This window comes from Sceloporus occidentalis, unplaced genomic scaffold (assembly GCF_023333645.1).
Source record: "Sceloporus occidentalis isolate IW3139 unplaced genomic scaffold, rSceOcc1.0.p SCAF_5, whole genome shotgun sequence".
Taxonomy (NCBI): Eukaryota; Metazoa; Chordata; class Lepidosauria; order Squamata; family Phrynosomatidae; genus Sceloporus; species Sceloporus occidentalis.
Window position 1 is genome coordinate 89053855 of NW_028316985.1, and position 25284 is coordinate 89079138.

Here is a 25284-nt window from a genome sequence, read left to right on the forward strand (position 1 = left end):
GAAGTCTAATCTCCCAAAATAGTTTCAGTACCTTGGACAGCTCCTTTGCAGCAATCCAAAACCTCAAATGAGTTCAGTCACTCCAGCCTCATGCAGTTCTGACTCTCTCCTCCCTCTGGGATTCAGGTTAGATTGCCCATATGGGACTGCAAAAAATAAAGACATAGGATGTTGTTCTGAACATCTGAGTGACCACAGTAAGGAGCGTGTGGGCTTCATTTGACTTCATGGCTCCCAATATTTGTTTGTTTGTTTGTTTGCCGCCTTTCTCCCAGAAGGGACACAAGATATAGAAGCCTCAGAAGCCACTTTTCTACCCCTTTCCCCCCCACAAATGTGTGCTCAGTGTTTTATTCCTAATTCCTGAGTCTGAGATTATCAAATCATAATACGGAGCCCAGGTGGCGCAGTGGTCAAATGCCTTTACTGCAGCCACTCACTCACAAATCACAAGGTTGTGAGTTCAATACCAGCCAGGGGCTCCGCATCATCTCAGCCTGGCATCCTTCCGTAGGTCGCTAAAATGAGTACCCAACTTATTGGGGCAATTAGCGTACACTTTGTAAGCCACTTAATACATTGGTAAGCTGTATAGATGCTATTGCTATAACCTAGACATTGCTATTACACAAGACTTGCATTTCAGGTTCCCATGTTTAGAACAGTAAATGTGAAGCAGACCAGTAGACCACAAAACCTCATTTGATCAAGTCATTATTCAGTTTCTCAATAAATCATCTTCTTATATTGGGGAATTTTGTGCCATTATTTAACTTTTCATTAAGATTAAGATATCTCTTGATGCAAAGTTCAGCATGATCTGTGCAATAAATGCCAATGCATGGATAGGTATGAGACAACAAACATCCTTCGTAAAACCACAACAAGTAATTATGTTCATTGTTAAAATCCTTGAAGAAAGTCACCAAAATGTCAGTAGCTACTTTCATTTTTTAAACTGTTTTGATGGGGGGGAGCAGTTGGAATTCTTTTTGAGTATCCTGATGTAGGGTGTAATTATTTTATTATTGGTTTCATCAAAATGCTGTTTCTCTCATTGTAAGTTTGCATCAGGTCAAATTGAAGCATTTCTTTTTCAGTCCTAGTGAAGTGGATTGACTAAAATTATGTTAACTTTCCAAATTGAATCATTCAAAATTATGTCAAGTGCTTTGGTGTGGAATTGGAGGGGAGAGGAGACCACTTCTACATTCCCCTCTCATCCTGCTGCCTCTTAATTGCAGCTCTCAGTTCTAGGAGATTTGCCACAACCTTTGAGCCTGCTCAAATGTGCAGAAATAGCACATACTGCAGCAATTCTTCACAGACTGCAATACTTCAGAATGCAGCAGAACAATTATTACATGCCTGAATGCCTCTCTATAGGAAAAAAACACCCTTAGACAAAGAGAAGCAAGAATGATGAGAGGACAATATAGGCTGAAAATGTCCTCTGAAATATAGTAGATTTCTACATTAAAGCTTTTAAAAATATGTATACTTTGGGAAGCAGTCAAATAGAGATTTCCCCCCCCCCCTTCCTCCCCATCTATACTGTGCAATGATACAGGCCGCAATGACTATCTCATGTGCTATTTGTGCACATTTGAATTAGTTCGTACATGCTGTTTGTTGATAGTGATGGGAAGGGGAAAAGGGCCGTGTAAACACAAAGCACATTCTCAAGTCCAGTGGTTTATTGGATCAAAATGTTTGAATCAGACTTTGTGTTGTAACCATTGCCTCAGCTTTCCTTTCATGAGCATGTGATATCATCTGCCATCTCCTCCTGCATTAGGCTTTCCTGACTCAGCAGTTCATAGAGTAGGTCAGGCAGTTTTCCCTTTTGACTAATCGCAAGAACTTGGTCCTCAATGCCAGATGTATTTTTTCCTAATTTGATTAATCTTGGCATGTCCCTTCCAGTGCCTTAGATCTTGGGGACACTACCTTTGGCCTACCAGTAAAGAGTACTCTGAGGCTTCCTTGGGATTGTCTTTTCTTTCACAGTTCTTGCCATATTGGAAGGCAACATCTTGTTCTAGAAATATTAAGTCTTCCAAAATATTGATGTTGTTTCCATGGAAACCTGAAACCTGAGAAATTCATTTGTTGGGGAATCCTGGTCTTCTTTTCACTTTCATTCTGCTACCAGCTTCTTCCATGTACCAGCTTCTACCAACATTCTTCCATCATATGGGCCTATCAAACTGAATACATGTAAATACAGTTTGGGTTAGTGGGAGTGCTTTGAAACTTCAAATGGAGGAGTCAAACTTTATTCCCGTTTGTTCCCTTGAGCTTATGTCCATGAGAAGGTGCCTCACTTTTCATCCACATGCACTTCCTGTAGCATCCAAAATGTTGATGCTGTTACACTATCACTTTCTTTCCTTTATATACTATTTTACAATCTTTGCATGATGAAGAAGCCTATTATTATTATTAACCTTTATTTATGAAGCGCTGTAAATTTACGCAGCGCTGTACATGCAATCTTTTTAGTTAGACGGTTCCCTGCCCTCAGGCTTACAATCTAAAAAGACATGACACAGAAGGAGAAGGGAGTGGTGACGGGAAAGGGTAAGAGGTCGAGCAGTTCCTCTCAACCTCCGAGGCCTGGACCAAGGCAGATGGACTGGAGGGAGGGCTTGGCTTTTGTGAAGCTTTTAAAGCTACTGTGATGTATTTTGCACCTTTTGAGTTGACTGAATATCCAACTGAATATCCAACCACAGTACAACCACTGAAAGGATTTGTTTCTCCTCTTTGTCCCAACTTTGTTGACATTGCCTCAACATTCATCAGATATTGAACCTGCGAAGGAATCTCCACATCTGCGTTATTTCAGTCATAGGCTCAGGTAACCCATAAATAACAGAAATGTGCTGCACCATTCTGTAATGGGCTCCTCTTCCTCTAAAGTTCAGAGATATCAATGTTAGATGGCCAAAGCGACATTACCCATACACAAACAGGAAGCATCGGCACACTCTGATAGAACCTGAAATATGAAGAAGTTCACGATATCTTTGGAGAAAGAGAATCCCAAAAACAAATCTTAAAAAATAATCATTTTGAGACAAAGTATGCCCAGTGGCCATCAAATGTTGGCTGACAGTTAGGGTAAAAATGGAAATCTGGATAGATGGGGAATAAAATGGGGTGGACTCTCATAGCTGAGGGCATGGCTGAGAGACTCGAATTGTAAACAGAAACTGCAATATTTTTTGGGAGGTCACAAGAATAATTTGTGTCATCAACACATCTCCCATCCACATCCCAGACCAGCTAAAGATCACAATTTTATGCAGAGCATGGTATAGGCTGATACAGTTTTTCTGCATTTCTGATCAGAGCACGGAAATGTTACTTGGAGGCGGGAGGCTATAATTCCCCAGAATATTCCAGTCCATGCTGACTGTGGGATTCTGAGAGCTGCTGGCCAAGAAAGTAATTTTTCCAACTTCTGATAATATGAAACGAGGTTGTCAGTGGGCAAAAAAATTGGGAGGCAGAACATGGAGGAGATTATGCCTTGAACGATAGTGACTCACTAAGCCTCTACTTGGCTTAATCACAGATTTGAGTCAGTGCAGCATTTCAACAAGAGTACTTTTGTATTTCCATTTTACTCCCATACCTAATATTTCAGGGTCCATTGCACAGCCCCTCTCTACACTCCCTTGAGTAATGCTCATGGAGAACAGAAATGGAGTAACAGGTTTTTCCAAGACATTTCTTAACATTGCAGTTACAGAACAGGAACAAAATAACAGCACCAGAGACTACTAGGCTGCATTACAGGGGATTGTTTTCAAGGCAGCATACAAGAGCCTTGCACTAGAAAAGTAATGGAGAATATTTAACCAGAGCCATGCAGTGGGGGAAATGCACAGCCACATTTGGAAAAATAAAAATCGCCATCTCCGAACTGGTAAAAAATAAAAGAAAAGAAAAGATACTGAATCATAACTGAATTAGTGCAGGATTTGCTTATTTAAGGCACATTCAAATTGACTGAAAAATCCCAGATTTTGTTCTTCCTGATTTTATACTGGATTAAAATAAACTGATCTGAGGAGCTGGTATAAAAAGTCTTTGATCGTATTGGGAGGTAACAGAAAATATTTTGGAATAAACAAAATCAGCTTCAGCTGATACACCAGCTGAGGCTCTTCCTGAAGCCAGGGGACTTGAAAACTGTGGTATATGCACTGGTTACCTTGTGACATGACTTCTGTAACACACTCTATATGGGGCTACCCTTGTGCCTAGTTCAGAAACTTGAACTAGTTCAAAATTTGGCAGCCAGATTGGTCTTTGGGAAATGTAGAGGTGATCATATAACACCGATTTTAAAATATCTCCACTGGCTGCCTATTAGTTTCCAGGCACAGTACAAGGTGTTGGTAATGACCTTTAAAGCCCTACATGGCTTGGGTCTAGCCTACTTACGGGAACGCCTCCTTCCGTATAATCCACCTGGAACGCTTAGGTCCTCTGGGAAAAACTTATTACAGCCAATGAAGACCAGATTGGCTGCAGTTACCCAGAGGGCCTTTTAATCTACCGCTCCTAAATTATGGAACGGCCTGTTGGAAGAGATCCGACAAATTACAAATCTTGACAGCTTTAATAAGGCTCTTCGGACAGGCCTTCCCTGATTAACTAACCCAATCTAGGGATATGGATTGTCCCGAAGACTGCCTATGATGTTGTGCTCTGTTATGTTGGTTTTCATGTTTTAATGTTAATGTGTAATGTTTAATACTTTTAATTGTATTTACAGTTTTATTATGTGGATGGAGGTAATGGGATGTATTTTACTGTGTTGTATGTTGATCCTTGGAAGAGGGGGGAATATAATATAATATTATATATATATATATATATATATATATATATATATATATATATATATATGGATCTCCAAAATAAAATCAGAAAGAACCGGAACAAAATCTGGTATTTTCTGTTCTTTTTAATCAGTCTGGATACTACCATAAAGAACTATTTTAACAGCTCATGCCAAAAGATTAAATGCTATCAGATTATAAGAGTTTCTTTATGTACCAAAAAATTATTTACATCTGTGAAATAATAAATAAATATTCCAGCTCAGCCTTTCCCCAAATGGTTTATTGACTGTAAACCATAGTTCACTTTGTTAGTTTTTAATCGGAAGCATAAAGTTGAATGGTATTTGTATTAATCACATGCCTGATTGGTATACTAATAAGAGTATGTTTTTCTCTGTCTGCTCCTCAAGTGAAGAGCGGTAGGATTTAGTTTGCTTTACATTAATTAAACATTAATAATAATAATAATAATAATAATAGCTCTCTGACAAATGCTAAATATCTCAAAAAAGTGTGAATCCCAGAATTCCATAGCACTGAGCCATGGCAGTTAACGTGGTGTCGAACTGCCTTAATTCTGCAATTCAGATGCAACCCTAGGTATTTTTTTTTCATTAGCTCTAAGAGGAAGGTAGGATATTAATTATTTCCTGGCTATCAGTAAATGAGTTTTCCAGCTACTAGCCAAAAATATGAAACACACAACAAAATGGTTCTCAGATTTTGTGCGTCCAAGTTGTACGTATAGTTTACACATAGTGTGGAAGACTACACCTGAAAGGAGTGTGCCATTAGTTCTTTCTTTCGGCCTTGTCTAGTTGTGTTCTTACACTCTGGACAGAGAATGAGGGTAATTGCCAGACACACTGAGTGGGTTATTCTGTCCTGAATCTTTTGTATTCAGTACAGTGGTTAAGAATGTTAAACCGAACAAAGTCTAGACATTCCCTATTATTCCCCACCCCTACCCCATTTACTGTGAAATCTGCCCTTGTTAACTTCTTACACTTCATTGTGCAACCCTTCTTTCTCTTAAGCAATATCTCCAGTTTGTCTTAATTAATATTCTGTTCCTTGCAGCTAAATCGTTCCTCGCTTGGGGGTTAATGCAAATTAATTATGCACAGTGGAAATTGTTTGGAATTACTTTAAGCAATAATCCCAGAGAGGCTTTGTCTTTCAGGAACTAATTAGATGGTGGTTTGTATGTCTCTCTGTTAAAAAGTCATCACCTAAACTGTAAAGACTCTGAGGTCTGCGGATCCGTGCCAGTGGTGACTTAGCTCAGTGTTTGTTCCAGCTGTTAAATTGTAAAGGATTTATTATAACAATGAAAATATTTTCTAGTTGGTTTAAATGGTATTTTAAATGAGTGTTTAATTTCCTTCGCACACACTTGCATGTTACAGGGAAAAAGTAGCTCATATTTATAAAATAATATATATAGGAATGGATATATTAGCTGGGGACTAGTATGGCTTACAGTCTTCTCTACTGTTGTTATCTGATACTAGCTATAGTACCAGAGTATACATTAATTATTTTACTAGTACAAGATTCTAATACGTGAGTCTATTGAATGCCATACTTTCCCAGCTACTAGCAAATTTTCACATGCCCTCTTTCTTTGAATTCATGTACTCTGTTTTGAACCTTAATTATACTGCTGCTTCCTACTAATTCTGGTAGCAAAGATTTTTACAACACAATCATACATTCTTTGAAAACATATATAGCTATAGTGGGCGTTTTCTGAGTAAAGTCTGAAGCAAGCTCTGGTTAGTATTCAGCTGGGAAACTGCCAACAAATACAAGGGGCTGTAGGCTATATTTCAGAAGAAGGAATTTGCAAAACTACCTTTGAGTATTCCTTGCATAAGAAATGCATATGAAATTTATGGGGTCACCATAAGTCAACAGGCAACTTGAAGGTACATATAGGCCCCATACAGACAGGCCAAAATAAAGCTGCTTCAGGTCACTTTGGAGGTGCTGTTTAAATGATGCATGCGTCCTAAGAGTCCGGAAGCTGCACCAAAGCTGCACACCAGTCATTAAGATTGGATCATGGCTTTGGTGTGGCTTCCAGACTCTTAGGAATTATGCAACATCTGAACAGCATACCTCCAAAGTGACCCGAAGCAGCATTATTTTGGCCTGTCTGTATAGGGCCATTGACACACAAAGACTGTTCAACCCATGCTTGCCTTTCAGATGATAAAACCATACATAAGATTGGTTTTACATCATGCTCCTTCCATTTTCTTTCATGCCTGAGAAACATGTACCTTGTTATCGTGAATAACCATGGTTCAAAGCCTTGAACATAGAAAATACATATGTGATAAAAGTAAATAATTGTCTGTGTAATTGCATTGGGTTATTTGGCTGGACTTTGGTGATTACTGTGTGGAAAGGGACAAATCCAAAGAAGTCAAATTCACATTATCCCAGCATCTAAATATTTTAGCAGATATAGGCGCGTTACAGACCGCTGAGAAGCAGCGGTCTGGCTCTGCCTCCGCTTGCAGTGTCCAGGAACTGCAGCCTTTAAACGGCGTGGCTCCCAGACGCTGCAGAGAAGGAGCGTGGAAATCGCGCTCCTTCTCAGGCCCCAGAAGAGGGTGCACTCGTGGCGTCACTTCTGGTGCGCCACATGCGGACGCAGAGCATATGCTATGTCAAAATGGCGGTGCCCGTATGAACAGGGTCCGTGATAGGGTAAGGGGCATCTAGAAGAGACGCCCCTTTTTCAAACTGGTGGTTTGTAACCCGCGATACATTTACTTACTTTGGATGTACACCTATCACTACAGTAATAGTTCCTATACAGGTTCCTTTTGTATAGAGTTATCTTGGAGCTGCAGGCACTTTTAATAGTTCACATTCTTTTTATATCAGTGGGTTTTTATTGGATACTTAACTTACCCTGTGATTTCTTTTTTATTTAATATTTAGGATCAAGCATGAAAATATTGTTGCACTGGAAGATATCTATGAGAGTCCAAACCACTTGTATCTGGTTATGCAACTGTAAGTAATTAATCAATATAGACTTATATTTACCATATATACCACATTCATAATCTCTGTCAATGTATCGGAGAACCAAATAGCATATATGCAAAAGGAGAGTACACCTCATTCTCCAAAAAATGTGAACAGAATTCCTTTTCAGACTTTATGGCTCAATCCACTAGGTTTAAGGACCAGAGATCAGGAACGACTTACACGATCTCAGACCCATTTCAGATATTATATAATTTGAGCATATGTCTTGCACAGGGACATGGCATGTAATGCACATATGTCTTGTGCAGTTCTATCAATCACAACTTCTTCTTTAGGACTCCATTTCCTTCATGACCTGTCAGTTTACAGTTGAATGAAAACTATTATTTCACTGGTCTGCTAACTAGTCTGAGATGTGAATTTTAAAACTTTTCTTTAACAAATCTGCTACTTTCTCTAGTGCCGACATTTTTGCTAATATTTATGTCTGTTGCCTATTACTGTTCTGAAAACATTTCCAACCTCTCTTTGAATGCTCTTCTTGGCAGAATGCTAGTTAACACATTTTTAAAATAATGAAGTAGACGTAAAAACTTTTAGTGGCATACATACAAAATAACTGTTTCCTTCACACACCTGGAACTAAGAAATTGTGGCTATTGAAGCACAGCCTGTGATCTAAAACATCTTCAAAACTTCTGATTTTGGGAAGCGCCGCTGTCAAACTAAAAACTATAATTAATTAAACATGCACCATTTCCTCCATTCAGTCTAGGACAAAATGTTCATGGGTAATTTCTTGTTTCCTTGGAAACTGTGACCTGTTGATACAAGTCAGAAGATGTTATAACTGGGTACCATTTTATTGCCTCACTGCTCAATTTGCTGCTATAATTCCTTTCCTTTGTATTAGCTTGCAAATTTTATTTGTCATCCCAACCCCAGTAGAAAACAAACAGATTATAGTGGACCCTTTCCATCTATGGGGGTTGAGCAGATGACAAAAAACGCAGACAGCCACGCTCCATACTATTCAATGGCAGCAACATGCATGTGCCGCCGTGGAATAATATGAAACATGGTGATCCCGTCACCACTCCCTTCTCCTTCTGTGTCATGTCTTTTTAGATTGTAAGCCTGAGGGCAGGGAACCGTCTAACTAAAAAAATTGCATGTACAGCGCTGTGTAAATTTACAGCGCTTCATAAATAAAGGTTAATAATAATAATAATAATAATAATAATAATCTACAGATACTAAAATCTGTGGATTGCTGGCCTGCCAATACAAAAGGTCCACTGTATTTCACTTATATTAAAAACATTTCTTTATTTCTACATAGGGAGCTTGCAATTTGATTTTTAAAATATAATACAGGTTTAGTCCCAGGTGAATGAGTTTGAATAAAATGTCCAGATCTGGGATCTTAATATTGGCTTGGCCTTCTTCTACACAAGAGAACTTGTGGCCTAGATGTGGAAAAGTTACTTTTAGGTCTACAAGTCCCAGAGTATGCCAAGCAGCCATGGCCTCTCCTTGCACTCCCAACTCCAGTCTTATACAAGGGGTAAGAAATCAGGGGCGTTATCCTTATTGAAACCCCCCCCCCCTTTAGTCTATAAAATGTGGTATATAAAAAGCAAAAAGCCTCTCATGCTGCTTGGAGACCAGCAAATCACTATCTTCTGAAAGTCCAAAAAGGGGTCCATAACCACATGAGGAAAGATTAATGTATATTGTACAGTACATGGGGTCATCCCACAGCATTTCTGAAAGAACTCTTGTCAGTGATATCCTAACTATGGGACATCTCAGAAAGGTACAGGTGGCTATTGTGTAAATAACCAAGACCAACAAAAACTAGTGGCAGAGGTTCCATCCATGCATGTTATTTAGTTGTATTACACTAAGGCCCTGTACAGACAGACACAAAGTGCCATCCTGTGGGCGGAGTCATGGCAGAGCGTCCACACGCTGGATGCTGTGACTCTGCCCCCTCAGGCCCTGACACCGCGCACCATTCATGGCATGGCCCTGGTGCTGCATCTACATGATGCAGTGCCAAAAGGGTGTAACAAAGCTGCACCGCCATGGGCATGACATCCTTTAGAGGGTGCAAAAAGGAGCTACATTTTGTGGCTCCTTTTTCTGCCCTCTGGCGGCTGGATCAGGGCTGCGGCGTGCGGTGGCCGCGGCCCTGATCTGGTCAGTAAAGGGGCAGTTGTATGCCGCCCCTTAGGGGCTGTTTGTACAGCCCATAAGTCAGCACTGGTCCCTTTAACCCAGGGTGGACAACTGTAGAAGGGTAGGGGGCTGCATTAGCAACTCAAGAGGCCTTGGATAGCTGCATTTCCCACAACTGATTATGCAAATAAATAAAAATTTTGCTCTCAGATTCTCCTTAAGGGACATTTTCACTATATTTTGGGGTCTTCCTGCACCATTTGTAGGCCCAGAATAAGAGTTTTTTTAACAACAAGATGTGAGTGAAACTTCCTGTTCACTTCCCGTTTCCAGAAAGGCCTCTCTTGGGCTTAAATTGGCCTCAGGCCAGCCGAAAACATGGTGGAAATGCCCTCCACACACTCCTAGAGGGTTTGGGAGGCATTTTGGGGTAAAACAAATGTTTTTAACCCCTAAGAGTGCTAGCATATGGGCTTTCCAAGATCTTAGCCACAAATCTTTTGTCATGTGCTGCTAACTAAGCTATTTGATTTGAACTTGGATATGAACATGGGACTTAATTTATGGAAAACATAGTTCTACTACTGAACAAATGTAGTTCTGAATCACTTACAGTAACTCAAATGTTTCTGGAACCATGGCTAGCTTTCAGAAATGGATCTACCATGAGCAAGAAACACTGTGTTCTATATTCAGGTGGTTTCATGCTGCCCTTTCCTCCCTCCCTCCCTCCCTCCCTCCCTCCCTCCTTCCTTTCTTTTTTCTTTCTTTCTTTCTTTTTGGTGGAGGGGATCAGCAGCACTATCCTCTGGGTCCACTGAAGACTTTGCAGGTGTTGGCCCTGCAAAGTTCATTCCCAGCATGTGATTCCAAAACAGAAGTGGAAACCGTAGGGACTGTAGGGAAGATAGACTTGAACCATGCAAAGTATTTACTTTTTCATGGAGCTATGGCCACAGCAATGTATCAGATGTTTTAATAATGATAGTGTAATGCTGATACCTGGTGCTGTAGGCTATCTTTCAGAGGAAGGGATGGCAAAATCATCTGAAGTATTCCTTGCCTAAGAAAACCCTATGAAATTCAGGAGGTTGCCATAGGCAACTTGAAGGCACATACACACCGGAGATTATCAGACGGGGCACTAAAGGTCCTTGTCATGTCCTTTTCCCATGATCACAAGAAGATGTTCATACAACGTCACACTTATCCCATCATTGTCCCATCAATGAAGCAGTATTGCCTGACATTTTGCATTAACAGGAGTTCATGTTAATGCAGTGCCGCTTCAGTGATGGGACAATGGCGCTGCAATCTGAAAGCTTTTCACTGGATCGCAGTCAAAGATGGGATAAGGATTGGGGAGCGATCGTGTCCTTATCCCGTCTGTGTATGATAATCTCAACACAATACTGACAGTAGTAACAAAGCATGAAAGCTAATTGCTTTTTTGCCACCTCAGCAAAACACTGAGAGTTTTCCCTTCTAAAATGATGTTATTCCAGCAGTCTTTCATATTCAAAAGAGTAAAAGGCAGTAATTTTGAGAGAGCAATTTTTGAATGTTAAAACACAGAAAGCTTGTTTGTTTGGGTTGGGTTTTTTAAAGTTCCCAGCTATAGCTTTGCCTATGTGGTTTATGTTAACAAATTATTCTGGCCACACAATGAAAACATAGCCCAGCCAAAGCACTGCAGAACATTTCAGACTGAGTTTTTGCAATAGTATTAAATCCCTGTATTTGTTTCCCCTGTGGATGTAAGTGATGTGTTTTAAGCTAGGAAAGCCACTACAGCATTCATATTGTTGACACTGGGTAATAACACTAAGAACAGAGCAACAGGCCGCCTGCTGAGAACAGAGATAAATGACAGAATACTTGAGCAATTGGTTCCTTCCTCTGAGCTCTTCAGTTCTGGCTGAGTACTGCCTGGGAAAAGTAAAAAATAATTGTGGTCTGTAGTTTTGCTTCAATTATAGAATTTATTAGCTCACAGGCAACAATTATTTCCTAGCTATCTTTTGCAAATTGCACCTTGTAGATCAGAAATCATGTACTCCTAAAATATCTCTCAGTCTGAGAGACCACAATCCAGTTCAAAGTGAAGTACACTTAAAGCTGTTGATTTCAGTAGGCTTAACCATACTTAAATATGTTTTGCATTGGCCCAAAGGATCTACGTTGTGTGGAAAAGTCCCAAAATCCCTTAGCCAGAATGGCCAAAAGTAATGTTTTAAAGTTATGGTCTACGCTGTATACAAACTGGGGTTTGGAGGGGAGAAAGACTTAATGCCTTTCCAGTTAGTTAGAGATCAATGATTGAGCAGTTATATCCTCCCTCTTTTGCATTTGAAGACCCTCCAAACTAGGCAACAACTGTACACATAATCAGTTTTAACATGGATGAACAGCTGTCACACTGGATTCAGTATTCATGGCTGTGTAAATAGAAAATAAAAAGCAGAAAAGACTCTTGCGAGAAATTGTTCATAAATAATTAATTGTCAAGGAGTCCAGTAATTCAATGTGTATTTTTGACTATAGATGGTTAAAAGACAGCACATTTATGAATAATTTGAAGTGGGAGCGGAAGACTGAATATAAGATCAAAAAAATTAATTGTTATGTCTACTAAAAGAGCCAGTGCAGGATAGTGGTTTGAGTGTTGGACTATAAGGATTCAAATCTTGGCTCAGCCACGTAAACCCACTGGGTGACCATAGGAAAGTCATACTCTCTCAGCCTCAGAGGATGGCAATGACAAACCCCCTCTGAAGAAACTTGCCAAGAATACTCCATGGAAAGTTTGCCATAAGTCGGAAACAACTTGAAGGCACACAATAACAACAACAATGTTTACTGAAGAGCCAGTTTTATCACAATGCTCAAATATTAAAGAGAGCTAGTATGTATAATTCCATACAAGTTCTTATTAATATTTGAGCATTATGATAAAATTGGTCCATATCTGTGGGATAAAAATCTATTGGGTGACTATGAGCCTTATCACACTAGTGAGATTCCTCTGGGAAACTGGATTTAAACTGGATTTAAATTAAATTCGAATTTAAACAGAACCCACAAATTTGGGAAGTTTATCACACCAAATTGCTGCTAAAGTGTGATGCGAAGTTAAATCGAAGTTAAAGCGGAGAAAAATGCCACCTTTTTACTTTCAGAATTTCCCGAAAGTAAAAAGCTGCTGTTTTTCCCAGTTTAACTTCAGTTCAACTTTGCGTTATTTCACGTTAACAGCAATGTCATGTGATGAACATCTGGCATGTCTCGTTTTTTTCTAATTTAAGTCTTGTTTAAAATCCCATTTTCCAGCAGGATCTCGCTAGTGTGATAAACTCCTAAAACGGTGTAACTATCCTGGCGGAAGCTAAGGTGGCAATGGTGGCCGGATTGAAAAAAGGAACAGACATGGCGGTAGTGAAGGAAGGAGGGGGAAATCTCCAGCTGGAACTAGTAGAAGAAAGCTTCTGAGTTTAAGCAGTCTTTTTCTCAGTAATATGGCTGACAAGATGGTTCCTTTGGAGCAAGGTGCTCTGGAAAAGGCGGCCTGGACAAATGGCTATTCAAAGGTACGAACAGCTCTCCAGGCCACCTTTCCTCACCTCCCAAGAGCCTGCCCTCCCTAATTATGCTACGAAGGAGTAGGTTGCCCAAACCTTGCAGTCCAACTCCTGTCTCCCTCCTCATATTGCATTTGTTTTACACGGGGTTCCTGGCCATCGTAACTTACAGCCATACTGTTATTTGATAGTGGCACTGTCAAGTAGGAAATGAAATTTTAAAAGACTTTTTGTGGGATTGCTCAAAGAGGGGTACAGTTTTAAGCAAAATAGCAATCACAATGATACTTGTGTTAGATTGTAAGGTATCATAGATACAATTGTTACTGGAATTACAGTATTAATTAAATACTAGCAACAGTCAAGCAGATGCCGGTTGTGGATTGGAATTTATACTGTATATGGCAACAATATCAGAAGAAGGAAACAGTTTTTCCAAGTACTGGAAAAAAAGAGTTCATGACTCAGAAACGGATAAATATAAAATGAATAAAGAATGGTGAAATTTAAAAATTAGATTTTAGGTATAATTTCAATTGCTACTCCTATTAGACCAGACCTATTCAACCCACTGGATTAACCTAAGTTTTGGTTTACAATTCAACGTTTTATGCAATGAATGTATTTTAGCTGAGACTAACAGGTGGACTTAGGCCATACTATTTATAGTATTTTAGAAAACAAATGAATACATATGTCCTTTTATTATTTGTATATACAGTGCTATAATAGTTACTAAATTTGTAAAATGTTACCATTGTTGTTTGTTGTGTTACTAGCCTTACAAAATTTGTCAAGGTGTATTTAATTTTTATAAGATGTAATTTTTTAGAAAGTAAAATGTGTACATGCAACAACAGCAACAAAACTTCATATGTATCACATAGATATAATTCGCAAGCATCCAGGATTGGCTGCAGTTCCCTTTTTAATGTTACATCAGTGGCAATCCAAGGCTGGCTGTGAAATTACCTAGGAACAAGACTTTCTTCTGGACTATTCTTGGTATATAGTGAAAAAACCTTGTCCTTTCAGGGGGAAAAAGTGGGGAAGTAGGCAAACATTGCAGTTCATTGCTATTTACAAAAGCATATTGACCAAATGGTGCTTTAATTATACCATCTGTGAGATAGCCATCTAAATCAGAAGAGTTAATTGTATAACAGATCAGAACCTAACCCTAAGAATATTGAATATTGCTGGCCAAGATACCTAGAGCTGAACCATGCATGTGAAATACTGCTTATCAAATAAAAAGTTCACCTTTTTGTTTGATTTTGGAAAGAAAAAACAACTAAATTGACAGAGGTACAATGCTGAGGACTGACAAATGGTTATTGACAATTGACAATTGTTATCTTTCTGTTCCAAAGAGGTATCTAAGGGACAAAAACTCTTAGCAAAAAGGATCAAAACCCCACAAAGTGGTTGTGGATGATAATCAGATGTTTCAGTAGCATCTAATTCAGTTACAGATTAATGAGGGTAGAATTCCCAAAATGATATTCAAACATGTCTAGGCAATCCTCCTGCCTGTAATTATAAGAAATATATGTGGATAGCTATCCACATTGAAACAAGGCTTAGTGTCTGTTCAAGACAATTGCCTTCATGAACTGCAACAACTAATGGTACTCCACCACCAACCATCAAGGTACATGTACTAAGCTGGCCAGGTTATTTTGGTGTGTGAAGCAGAAGGTTCTGCCAGCATTTTCTCCATCCCTGGCAGGAAAAACAAAGCTATAACAATAAAGTAACTAAAAATCGCTGCCTTCTGGTTCATCACATCAAAATGTGCTCTCCAAGTTCCCTGCCTCACTCTAACTAATTATAGCACTAATGTTGATAGTCCTTTGGGCCACATGTAGCTCATGCTCTGAGATGTGGGGAGCTGGGGGTTAGAAAACTCCCATGCTTCACCATGGACCAACCCCTGCTTTAGGCAGCTTCCAAATTCAAGTGAAATATCTGTAGCTCTTATGAATATGGTGTGATGGGAGGCTGTGAAAAACTCTAGGCCAGGCCCTGCTAACAATATATAGCTGTACTTCAGTTAACAAAGTTAACTGGGCTTCTTTAACATAAATATTGGTGCCAGAAGTAGAAATAACATGGGAAGAATGGAGATAGGTTCCTAGACCACAAAAAAGAAGAGCAGTTCAACATGCCTCAGCAAACTTTTCATTCAAACCTAATATTATGCACATGTGAAATGAAACAACCAGTTAGGCTAACCTTGCATAAGAAAACAAAACCTTTTTTGAATCTTCTCAAGAGCATTTGTAGGCTGCTTCCAAGATGAATGCCAGTATGTCATTTTTCTATCAACTTCCTCTAATGTCCTTTCCTCCCCCCCCCCTCCCCCACTTGTTTTGCTCTCTACACATGTTTGGTAAGTGATTCTGGAGGCAGTTGTTTATCTTGCCTGTTGTACCTAAGCACACACAGCTACAATAGAATCAGCTAGAGTAAAAAGCCATTCTTTCCCAAGTCAAACTTTATTGCATTGTTTACGACATACATGCTGCTACAAACAACCCAACACTGAAGGCCTGTCTTTCTCCACCAATATAATCTCTATTCTAGACTGTCACCATCACACAATCTTTGCTCCCTTTGGGCAGATGGGAACAAGGTTGTCTCTATGGAAGCTCAGCATGCACGGCAGAACTCTTTTCAGTTTGCTAGTTTACATGTATGATGAGCAAACAGTAGGTATGACTAGAAAAAACAATGGTTCTTTCCTGTAGGCAGCTGTCTGTTTTATTTCTCATCGAAGGAGTGGAAGGACTTAAATTGCTTTTCAGATATATTGAACAGAATCAAACAGACTGAGGGTGAATCCCAGGAGTTTATTGCATGTAATTTTCACGCCAACCCGGGCACGATTTTGTGTGCAGTAAAATCAGTTTTAAGCCATTCCAGCCTGATCCCATCCCATGCCCAGGTCGGTGTGAAAATTACATGCGCTAAACTTCCCAGATCTCACTTGCTAAATCCAGTGAGACTGAACAAGAGTGAAAGCTGTTTCCCTGAGATGTCTAAGAATGTGACCTGTTAACCATACGTCTAACCCATGTATGGAATGTAAATAATCAGAGTTTGAAAAGTTACTTTTGGGGGGCTGGAGATCTTGTGAGTTGTATAGCCAAAAAGTAATTTTTCAAAATGTTTGCTGGTAATACGATTGCATGATCTTACAAGATGATTAGAAGGATTACTGAGACAAAACACAATAAATAAATTTTATTTAGCACAAAAAGTGCTATAAAAGTTAGATTTACTTTTCGTGTTGCTATTCCTAATATTGGAAAGAGATTCCCATTCTTTGCCATTTTCCAAGCTAAAGCAGAATCATTGGCGGGTTATAGACCGCCGCTTTGAGGTGGTCTGCCGCCGCCGCCGTTTGCTCCGTAAGGGAGCCATCGCAGCCACACCGCGCGGCTCCCTTACGGAGCAAAAAAGAAGCTCCAAAATGGAGCTTCTTTCTGCGGTGCCTCTGTGACGTCGCGAGGCGCCAGGGGCGCATTCGCAACGTCACAGGCGCCGCGACACGTTCGGACGCACAGCGTCCGATACGTAAAGATGGCGCCGGCCGTGTGGAACGGCTGGCGCCATATTGTATGGACAGAGTCCGTATTAGACCCAGGGGCGTCTAGAAGAGACGCCCCTTTTTTAAAATGGGACGTCCTGCGGACGTCCCAAGTGCCGGTTTGTAACCGGCCAGAGATTCATAGAGTTGGAAGAGACTGCAACGGCCATCCAGTCCAACCCCCTGCCATGCAGGAACTCTCAATCAAAGCATCCCCAACAGATGGTCATCCAGCCTCTGCTTAAAGACCTCCAAGGAAGGAGACTCCACTACATTCCGAGGGAGTTTGTTCCGCTGTTGAACAGCCCTTACTGTCAGGAAGTTCTTCCTAATGTTGAGGTGGAATCTCTTTTCCTGTAGCTTGTATCCATTGCTCCGGGTCCTAGTCTCTGGAGCAGCTGAAAACAAGTCAGCTCCCTCCTCAGTATGACATCCCTTCAAGTATTTAAACAGGGCTATCATATCACCTCTTAACCTTCTCTTCTCCAGGCTAAACATCCCCAGCTCCTTGAGATATGTAGCCCAAGAGCAGAGCAAGAGTATGGCTAACATGCTGGAATGCTACTGGAAATGGGTGTCCCATTTCAGTTTATCTGCTTTTCCCATAGGAGTTTATCAGAGAAGGGAAATTGGAAGTATAAGCCAATGGCAATCTGAACGTAATCATGGGGTTTGACGTTATTGTGTAATAACCTACTACCTGCAAATTCGGGCAATGGGAAGTGAGTCCGAGTGCAATCATGGAGTTTCATGTTATTGCATGATAGACTACCACACGCAAATTTGGACAATGGCATGCTTTTTTTGGGCAATGGGAAGCCAGTTCAAACGCAATTCACATTCATGTAAATTCACTGAACTAGTGAATTCATGTGAATGCGTTCTGGCCCCACTTTCTTTTCATTCGAAATTAAGAGACATTCCTCACATGTGATAAAGTCCATAGTGTCATCTTTTGGAGTTCAATCCATAATGTGATGTGATGAGACAATGGGTTTCCCTTCTCCACTGGCATCCCCAATAATGTGGGGTCCAGGTGTCATGTCATGAAATAAATTTGACTATGCATTACAGGGAAAGAAGGAGAGAGCAAAGGACAGGGCTTCCATTTCGGCCACCACCTTGTGTCTGATGCAAAACCTAGCCTTGTTCTCTCAATTTGCACAGTGGCGTTATAGCTTGCTGTGACTTTGTTATAAAATGTAATGAGTGATACTGCAACCCCAGGGAGAAGACTGTAGAGATGTCAGTGAGGATTTAAAGAAAGAACATTGCCCACATGCTGTGCCCTTCTTATCTGCATTTCTCTGTAGCGTCTGAGAGAAATAGTCTTAACATGCTTTTTTAAATTGATGCGCCTTGTTGCGAAGTTACCACTTTGACAAACAGCTTTTGTGTCAGGCTGCCTTCTGGCTTATGAAGTTGTCTGTCAAGCATTAATTGTGATGATGGTGGTGGGTTTTCTCTCTCTCCCTCTTTGTCACTAAGTTTTTACAGCAAGGTTTGCTATTTTAAAGTGTTTGACTCATGTTGGCATTTTATTATCTAACTATAAAAAGACAAGTTTTTCTGCCCTTGAACTTTTAGGAGGCACTTTAGAAGATGTTGAACAGTTGACATGGAACAGACATTAAAAATAAACACACTAACTTGGGAATTCTTTTTCACATATTTAAGTTGCCTAGTGCATTACATTCATGAAGAAAACAAAGGCAACTACAGCTGTGGATTTCTGCATGCAATCAAGCTGGCTGTTAAAACACTTTACAATATGTTGTTATGTTTGCAAATAGCTTCACTCTCCCACAAGTGAGAATAGAAGACATTTCCAAAAGAATTATATCATCCAAGCCAGCCAAGATCTTTTTTTCGCTCTGGCTTGGCTAGTCCCTCAAAATTTCTATTCGAAGTTTATTAAGATGATGTGTTTCCTGCCCCCCCCCCCCATATTCTTTATTTCTTATTCTTACATAAAATCTATCCATAATAACAAAAGCATCTAATTTTCTTACAGTTCTTACATCTGTATATCCATTCTTTCCTCTCTTGATCTAGTGCCTTCAGGGTATTTAGGTCTTTCTTTTGTTAGTGGTTACTTCAAATACTAATAATGATAACAACAGTGACAACAATAACAATAAATAAAATTAAAATAAAATAATAAAAAGAGTTTTTTAAAAACAGTTACAATATTTTAAGGGCATAAAAAGTGTACACCCGGCATATCTCAGTTAACCAAGCTTTTGACAGAGAAGCCTCTTTTTACAAAGCCTTTTTATCTCCATCCTGCTCTCAACTTATCTTCCTTGTCCTCTGTCTATCCGAAAGTCTTTTACCAGCATCAGCACTGGGAGTTAAAGGAGGGCTGGAAAAATAAAGACTTTTGGTGTCACGCTTTTATCTTGAGCTGGGAAGAATGAGATTCTACTCTAATTGATCCTATTGTAGCTGTGTGTCCTGTTTACAGCAAGCAATGTAGACAGCAGCTACCTTCAGATTCCCTTACTAAACATGCAGGAACAGCAGAACAGAGAAAAAAAGGGGAGAACAGATAAAACTGCCTGACCAGCTGCCCCCAGAATGTTAGAAAGAGCTATCAGGGGTAGGCAACCTTTTTGAGCCGGGGGCCGGGTTGCTGTCCCTCAGACAACTGGGGGGGACGAACTCAAAATGGCGCCTGGAGCGGCGCAGAAGCTGCGGCTGGGGTGGCAATCGGCAGCAGGACTGGGCTGGGGCAGGCCGTAGGTTGCCGACCCCTGAGCTATATGTTCGGCCACAAAAATGTAAACCAGAAGAAAAATGGGGGCTGGTGAAAGAAAGAAGAAACTCAATACATATTGGCAGCAGGTCAGCATGGTGTAGTGATCTGAGTGTTGAACTTTGACTCATCTGAGTAAATTTTGCCAAGAAACCCCCTTTCAAACATTCCCAACATTTTTACAACCTCCATAAGTATGAAATGACTTGAAGGCACAAAGCAACACCACAACATACTGGAAGGTGTTTTCAAGTGGTCTCCAAAAAGTTGAAAATGTTTTTTGTTTATTCACCCATCCTACTAATTTTGAATGAAAAGGTTGCTGAAGCATGTTGGAATCCTTTTTGTGGTTTAGGAACCTGTCCCTATTCTTTCCATGTTATTTCTGCCTCTGGTCCCATACTTTTTCTTAAAGGAGGAACACCAAGGAATACATCTGCTTTTTAAACAGGGATAAACCTGTAGCATATTATTGGAATTATTTTGTTTGTGATTGCTTCTAATAATATACTACATCACTTTTAATGCACTTAAATCTTATCATAAATAATTTAAAAGTGTACATTTTAAATTGTTTTATTAATGTGGTTAATAGTTTAATCATATTTTAATGCTTACTTTTTGTATGTCTTTAATTATATTGCAAACATTTGCATTTGTAATAATAATAATAATAACTTTTATTTATATACCGCTTTTCCAACAGATCAAAGCGGTTTACAAAGATGCATAAACAATGACATAAATAATTACATTAGCAGATATACAACTAAAATTCAACCCTTTACCTTAACTAAATACAGTTAAATTAATCAAAATACAATTAAATTAATAATATTAAAGTCTATTAATATATAATGTAAGCCAGTTTGAGTCTCAGTCTTGAGGAAAAGGTGGGATATGGATAATCATGATGGTGGGGGTGATAAGTATAACAGCAGTGTAACTCAAAGCGGTTCAGATCTTCACTAAACCTAGGACCAGTGTTCCTGAAGAATCCTCCTCTATCTATTTTATTTGATATCATTAGTAAACAACATATTATTTAATATCTTTAGTAAACAACATATTGAAAGAAATTAAATGGTACTGTTCTGTTGTTTTTCTGATTACAGCGAAAGAACATTCTATTTCATTGTTATAGCCTTGCTGTTTGTGTAATAATTGTTAATTTTTTCTTTTATGGAAACCACCCAAAGAATTTTCACTGAAGGTCAAAACAGAAGTATTGATAATGCATAAACAAACATCAAATTCACATATAAGGATGTCCTTTGTATCAATCCATTCTTTCCTCCATACGATCTCCATTTCCCTATCAAGCAGAAGACTATATATGCTTGTATCCCTGAGCAGTCATACAAAATTTGAATTTGTGCTGCTTTATTACTGTAATTGTAAGGCTTAAACTAGATTTGCAATGAATTTTTACTCTGTGTAAATTGCTATGAATCTTGGTACACATTGTTCTGTCTTTAATGTTCCAACCCATTCATAGTTGTATACAGCTGCTACTTTATAAGTGCTAGGCATGACTAGGTTCTTGGTGACTGTAGTAAAAGCAACAGAACAACCATATGGTGCTATGAATGGTAAAAGATGAATAAGATGAATAAAAAATGTTATCACAATAAGATGTACTTTTAGTCCCATGCATAGAAGATTGGTTGATAAACCATTACTACTCTGAAGGCTGAATAGTGGTACTAAAAGCATACTCACCCACCCACAAGACCAGCACAGACCTTTTAATATGTATACACTCTCTGAAAGAATGTAATCTCACCATCAAGGAGTTTATGGTATAACATTAGGTGGGAGGAGGGAAGGAGGCAAAGAATGGTTGAAAGAGGAGCAGATATGAGCAATTATGGTAACACCTGCTTATGTTTTGTTGCAACAGGGTCAGGAGACCACAATTTACTAGCCAGCCATTGTTTATTCATTTTATATCCATGTTCTCAAAGCAGCTTGTATCAGTTCTGTTTTTCCTAACAGTTCTATTTCTAAAAGGTTCACAATCTAAGGAAAGCAAATGTTTTAAGGATAAAAAGCCAGTTCTGTTTTGTTTTTTTTAATCGCACTGAAATCATACATACTTTTAAAAATATTGGATTGTAACATCTATAACCAAGCAGTCTAAAAAAAAAGCAGTCCAACACCATCACTGGCTATAAAATGCCTATTTCTCAGAGCTCAGTTCCAAATCAAGCGATGATGTTCCTGGACCTCCCAGCCCAGGATGGATTTTCATTTTCAGAACGTCTGCATGTTTCCTCCCTCCAACATGGATACATTACCTTTGGAGTATAACTCCAACATTCCCTCAGTCAACTGGGAAAATCCAGAGAATTGTAGTTCCAGAAAATAATTTTTGCAAGTTCCCTTCTTAAATTGCACCATAGATTTGAAGGGGGTGGATAGGGAGCAGAATTCCTGTTCCTTCTCCTATGTAAATGCTTGTGTTGTTCAGAAGATTCCCCCACCAAAAATACTTCTGAACATGTCTAAAGTGACTTTTTTTTCATCACTACAGAATCCTACTTTCCCCATACACCCTAGAAGTCAGGATCATAGAATCACATCATAGAACGATAGAGTTGGAAAAGACCACAAGGGCCATCCAGTCCAACCCACTGCCATGCAGCAACTCACAAGCAAAGCAAATTGCCTCTGACAGTTAAAATATGTCAATCTACATAGATGATCCAGAGAAGAAAAGTGTATACTACTTGACTTGGTGAGGATGCTAAAACAGCAAGAAAGCAGATGTACTGGGTGTCCTGACCAGTTTTTTAGATCTGTAATTAATCTGCCCTTGTACATCTCTTTTGCATCTATATTAATACAATTTCAGTATGGGATAAAAATTCTAGTTGCTCCATGTGTGTGTATCAAATTAATTTTGTTCTGCTAGAGAATATAATGGCTGTGGAAAGGATAAAGAACTGCTTAGTGTCAACCCATTTGTTTTGTTTCCGATAGGTATGTAGTGGAACTAATTATTATAGCTGTAAAACATCAAAGATAGCAGTGCATGCAACAGAGAGGTGAACTGAGTTTAAAATGATCTCTTGAAGAAATCACTGGGAGGTATTGGTAGGCAGGCATTATGCATGCCAGTTGGATTAAAACTACTGAGCAAGTTTTAATTATTTCAGAGTCATTTAGATTCATAATACAGAGATGAAGCCACTGAAAGTTGAAATAAGCCTTTCAGGTTCTTACGTGCTAAATTGATAGGCTCTGATCTGTAATTAGTAGGTCTTTAGCTGGTCTTTAAAGTGCCATAGGGCTTCTTAGGGTCTTCTTAAGTTGTCTTTTTCCTTATTGCCTTCCACCTGAGCAGTCTTTCAAGGTGAAGACTGATGTAGCATTCACAGTGGGTTCTTTACTTTTGGGGTGAACTCAGGTATATTCTAGCTTTTTGCTTTGCATTACAGGCATATATTAGAGCACAGGCTGTGTGTTACAAATCCTGTCTGTCAAAGCAAGGAAGTGTCTTTGGTGGTCTTACAGGTATCAGCCAACAGGCACCATCTGCAATCCATGGGCCATATAGGGGGAGGGAGTAGGACATCTGTTGCATCCATGGTTACATGCCCTTAAGTTTTACCTTCGACTTATCCATGGGCCATATATAAATCCAGAATTTTGTCCCCCAGAACCTACCCTCAGTTTACACATGAGGTCGACCCATACATGAGTATATATGGTAATATGAAAAATGGCTGCTATTACATGTCATAGTTCTAATGCAGTTAAGATTGCCAATTTTACTTATCAAAACTCTAGATAGAAAGGCTATTGGGAAACTATAAGCCAGCAGGAGACTGCCAGATTCTACTCTCACTCACATTTACTTCCATAGCATTTACATAATTTGCAACATGATGGTTTATAATTTGAAGCACTATGGGTCAGAGCTAAATCCAGCACACATGCCTAATAGTACAATATTTGTGTTACAACACAGGTTGGCATTGCTACATGCACTGCTCCTCCCACACACACACTGAGATAGTAACTTATGGACATGACATCAAGGTCCTGCTAAACGGTTTCGATACAGTACGTGTTGGGTTTCACTGCAGAGATTAATAGAGCTAGTCAGTAATTTTAACCTGAACACAGAAATGTCTTGTAGAATATGTATATCTTTTTCCAAGGTAGTTTAAACCTTTGCTGTCTAAAAAAATAGGTTTTTGCTAATAAAAAAGAAGATCGCATTTGTCAGGTCCTTGCTCAATTTGACATGCAAACATAGACAAGGAAAGATTCCTTAGGTTCATCTTAGGTGTTGGGGGAAAGATTTATATTCAAGCTGCAGGGTTTCAAACAAGAAAATAAATAATTGATTGCCCTACACATGCCTCTTTGAATTCATATCCAGCTTCTTTACACTAAATGGTCTGGTCTTGGGGTCCCTTGGGGAGAAGGCCAGTTCTCCTTGAAGGACAGAGATCCCAACACATGGTGCAGCTTTCCAGTTTAAAAGTTCTCAGGGATTCTGATTGCTCAATTCTCTCTCTTTTTGGCCAGGGTCACCTCTGTGGCTTTAACCGCTTAGGCACTGCCAAGGCTGGTTAGTTCTTTATCATGTCTAGGCAAAATGTGTTATCTACATTTTGCCATTGCAGAGTACATGTGTAAATGCTAGGATTTTAATAACACTGGGTTCATTCATCATATTCTATGTCAAAACCCCAACCAGAGTTTTCTATTGTCCTTTCACTCAGTACAGGAAGAATACATCAAGTGAGCAGAACTATCCCTATGTTACTTCAGCTGGGTATCTTTTGAAATACAGAGTGCACAAACTCTATAGAAATATAGCAACACCTGATTTATTTGCTTCTTTCTGCAATGGGACAAAGAGGTATGTGTGCTGTCTCAGGCCACATTGATTTTGTCTTCTTTAAATATTACAAATGAGCAGTCTGTTGTTTCTGCAGATACTAACACTAGAGACATGCAACACAGTCCTATCCATTCTTACTGAAAAGTAAGTCCCACTGAATTCATTGGTCTTATTCTCAAATTCATGTGCATAAGACTGTAGCCTTAGAGCCTTCATCATTTTTTTCTCCACGAACTGCAAGAACTAGACTGCTGACCACAAGACTGTATCATTCAAATCTTCTTTTGTTTTTAAGCGTGATAACAGTTCATCATCATCATCATCATCATCATCTCATTTATTTATACTGTATGTGATGCTTTAAAAGAAAAAGAAACAGTTCTGTGCCCTCAAATGTACAATCTAAAGACAACACACAAGGGAAGGTGGAGGGG

At 39.3% G+C, this 25284-nt stretch overlaps 1 protein-coding gene across 1 annotated transcript in view; it reads left to right on the plus strand.

The window, feature by feature from the left end:
* The window catches only part of CAMK1D (calcium/calmodulin dependent protein kinase ID), a 251852-nt gene that overhangs the window by 142522 nt on the left and 84046 nt on the right, over positions 1-25284 (plus strand). The window contains exon 3 of the mRNA XM_089524687.1: positions 7821-7895. Within this exon, the coding sequence (XP_089380813.1) occupies positions 7821-7895 (75 nt within the window). The remainder of the gene's footprint in view (positions 1-7820; positions 7896-25284) is intronic.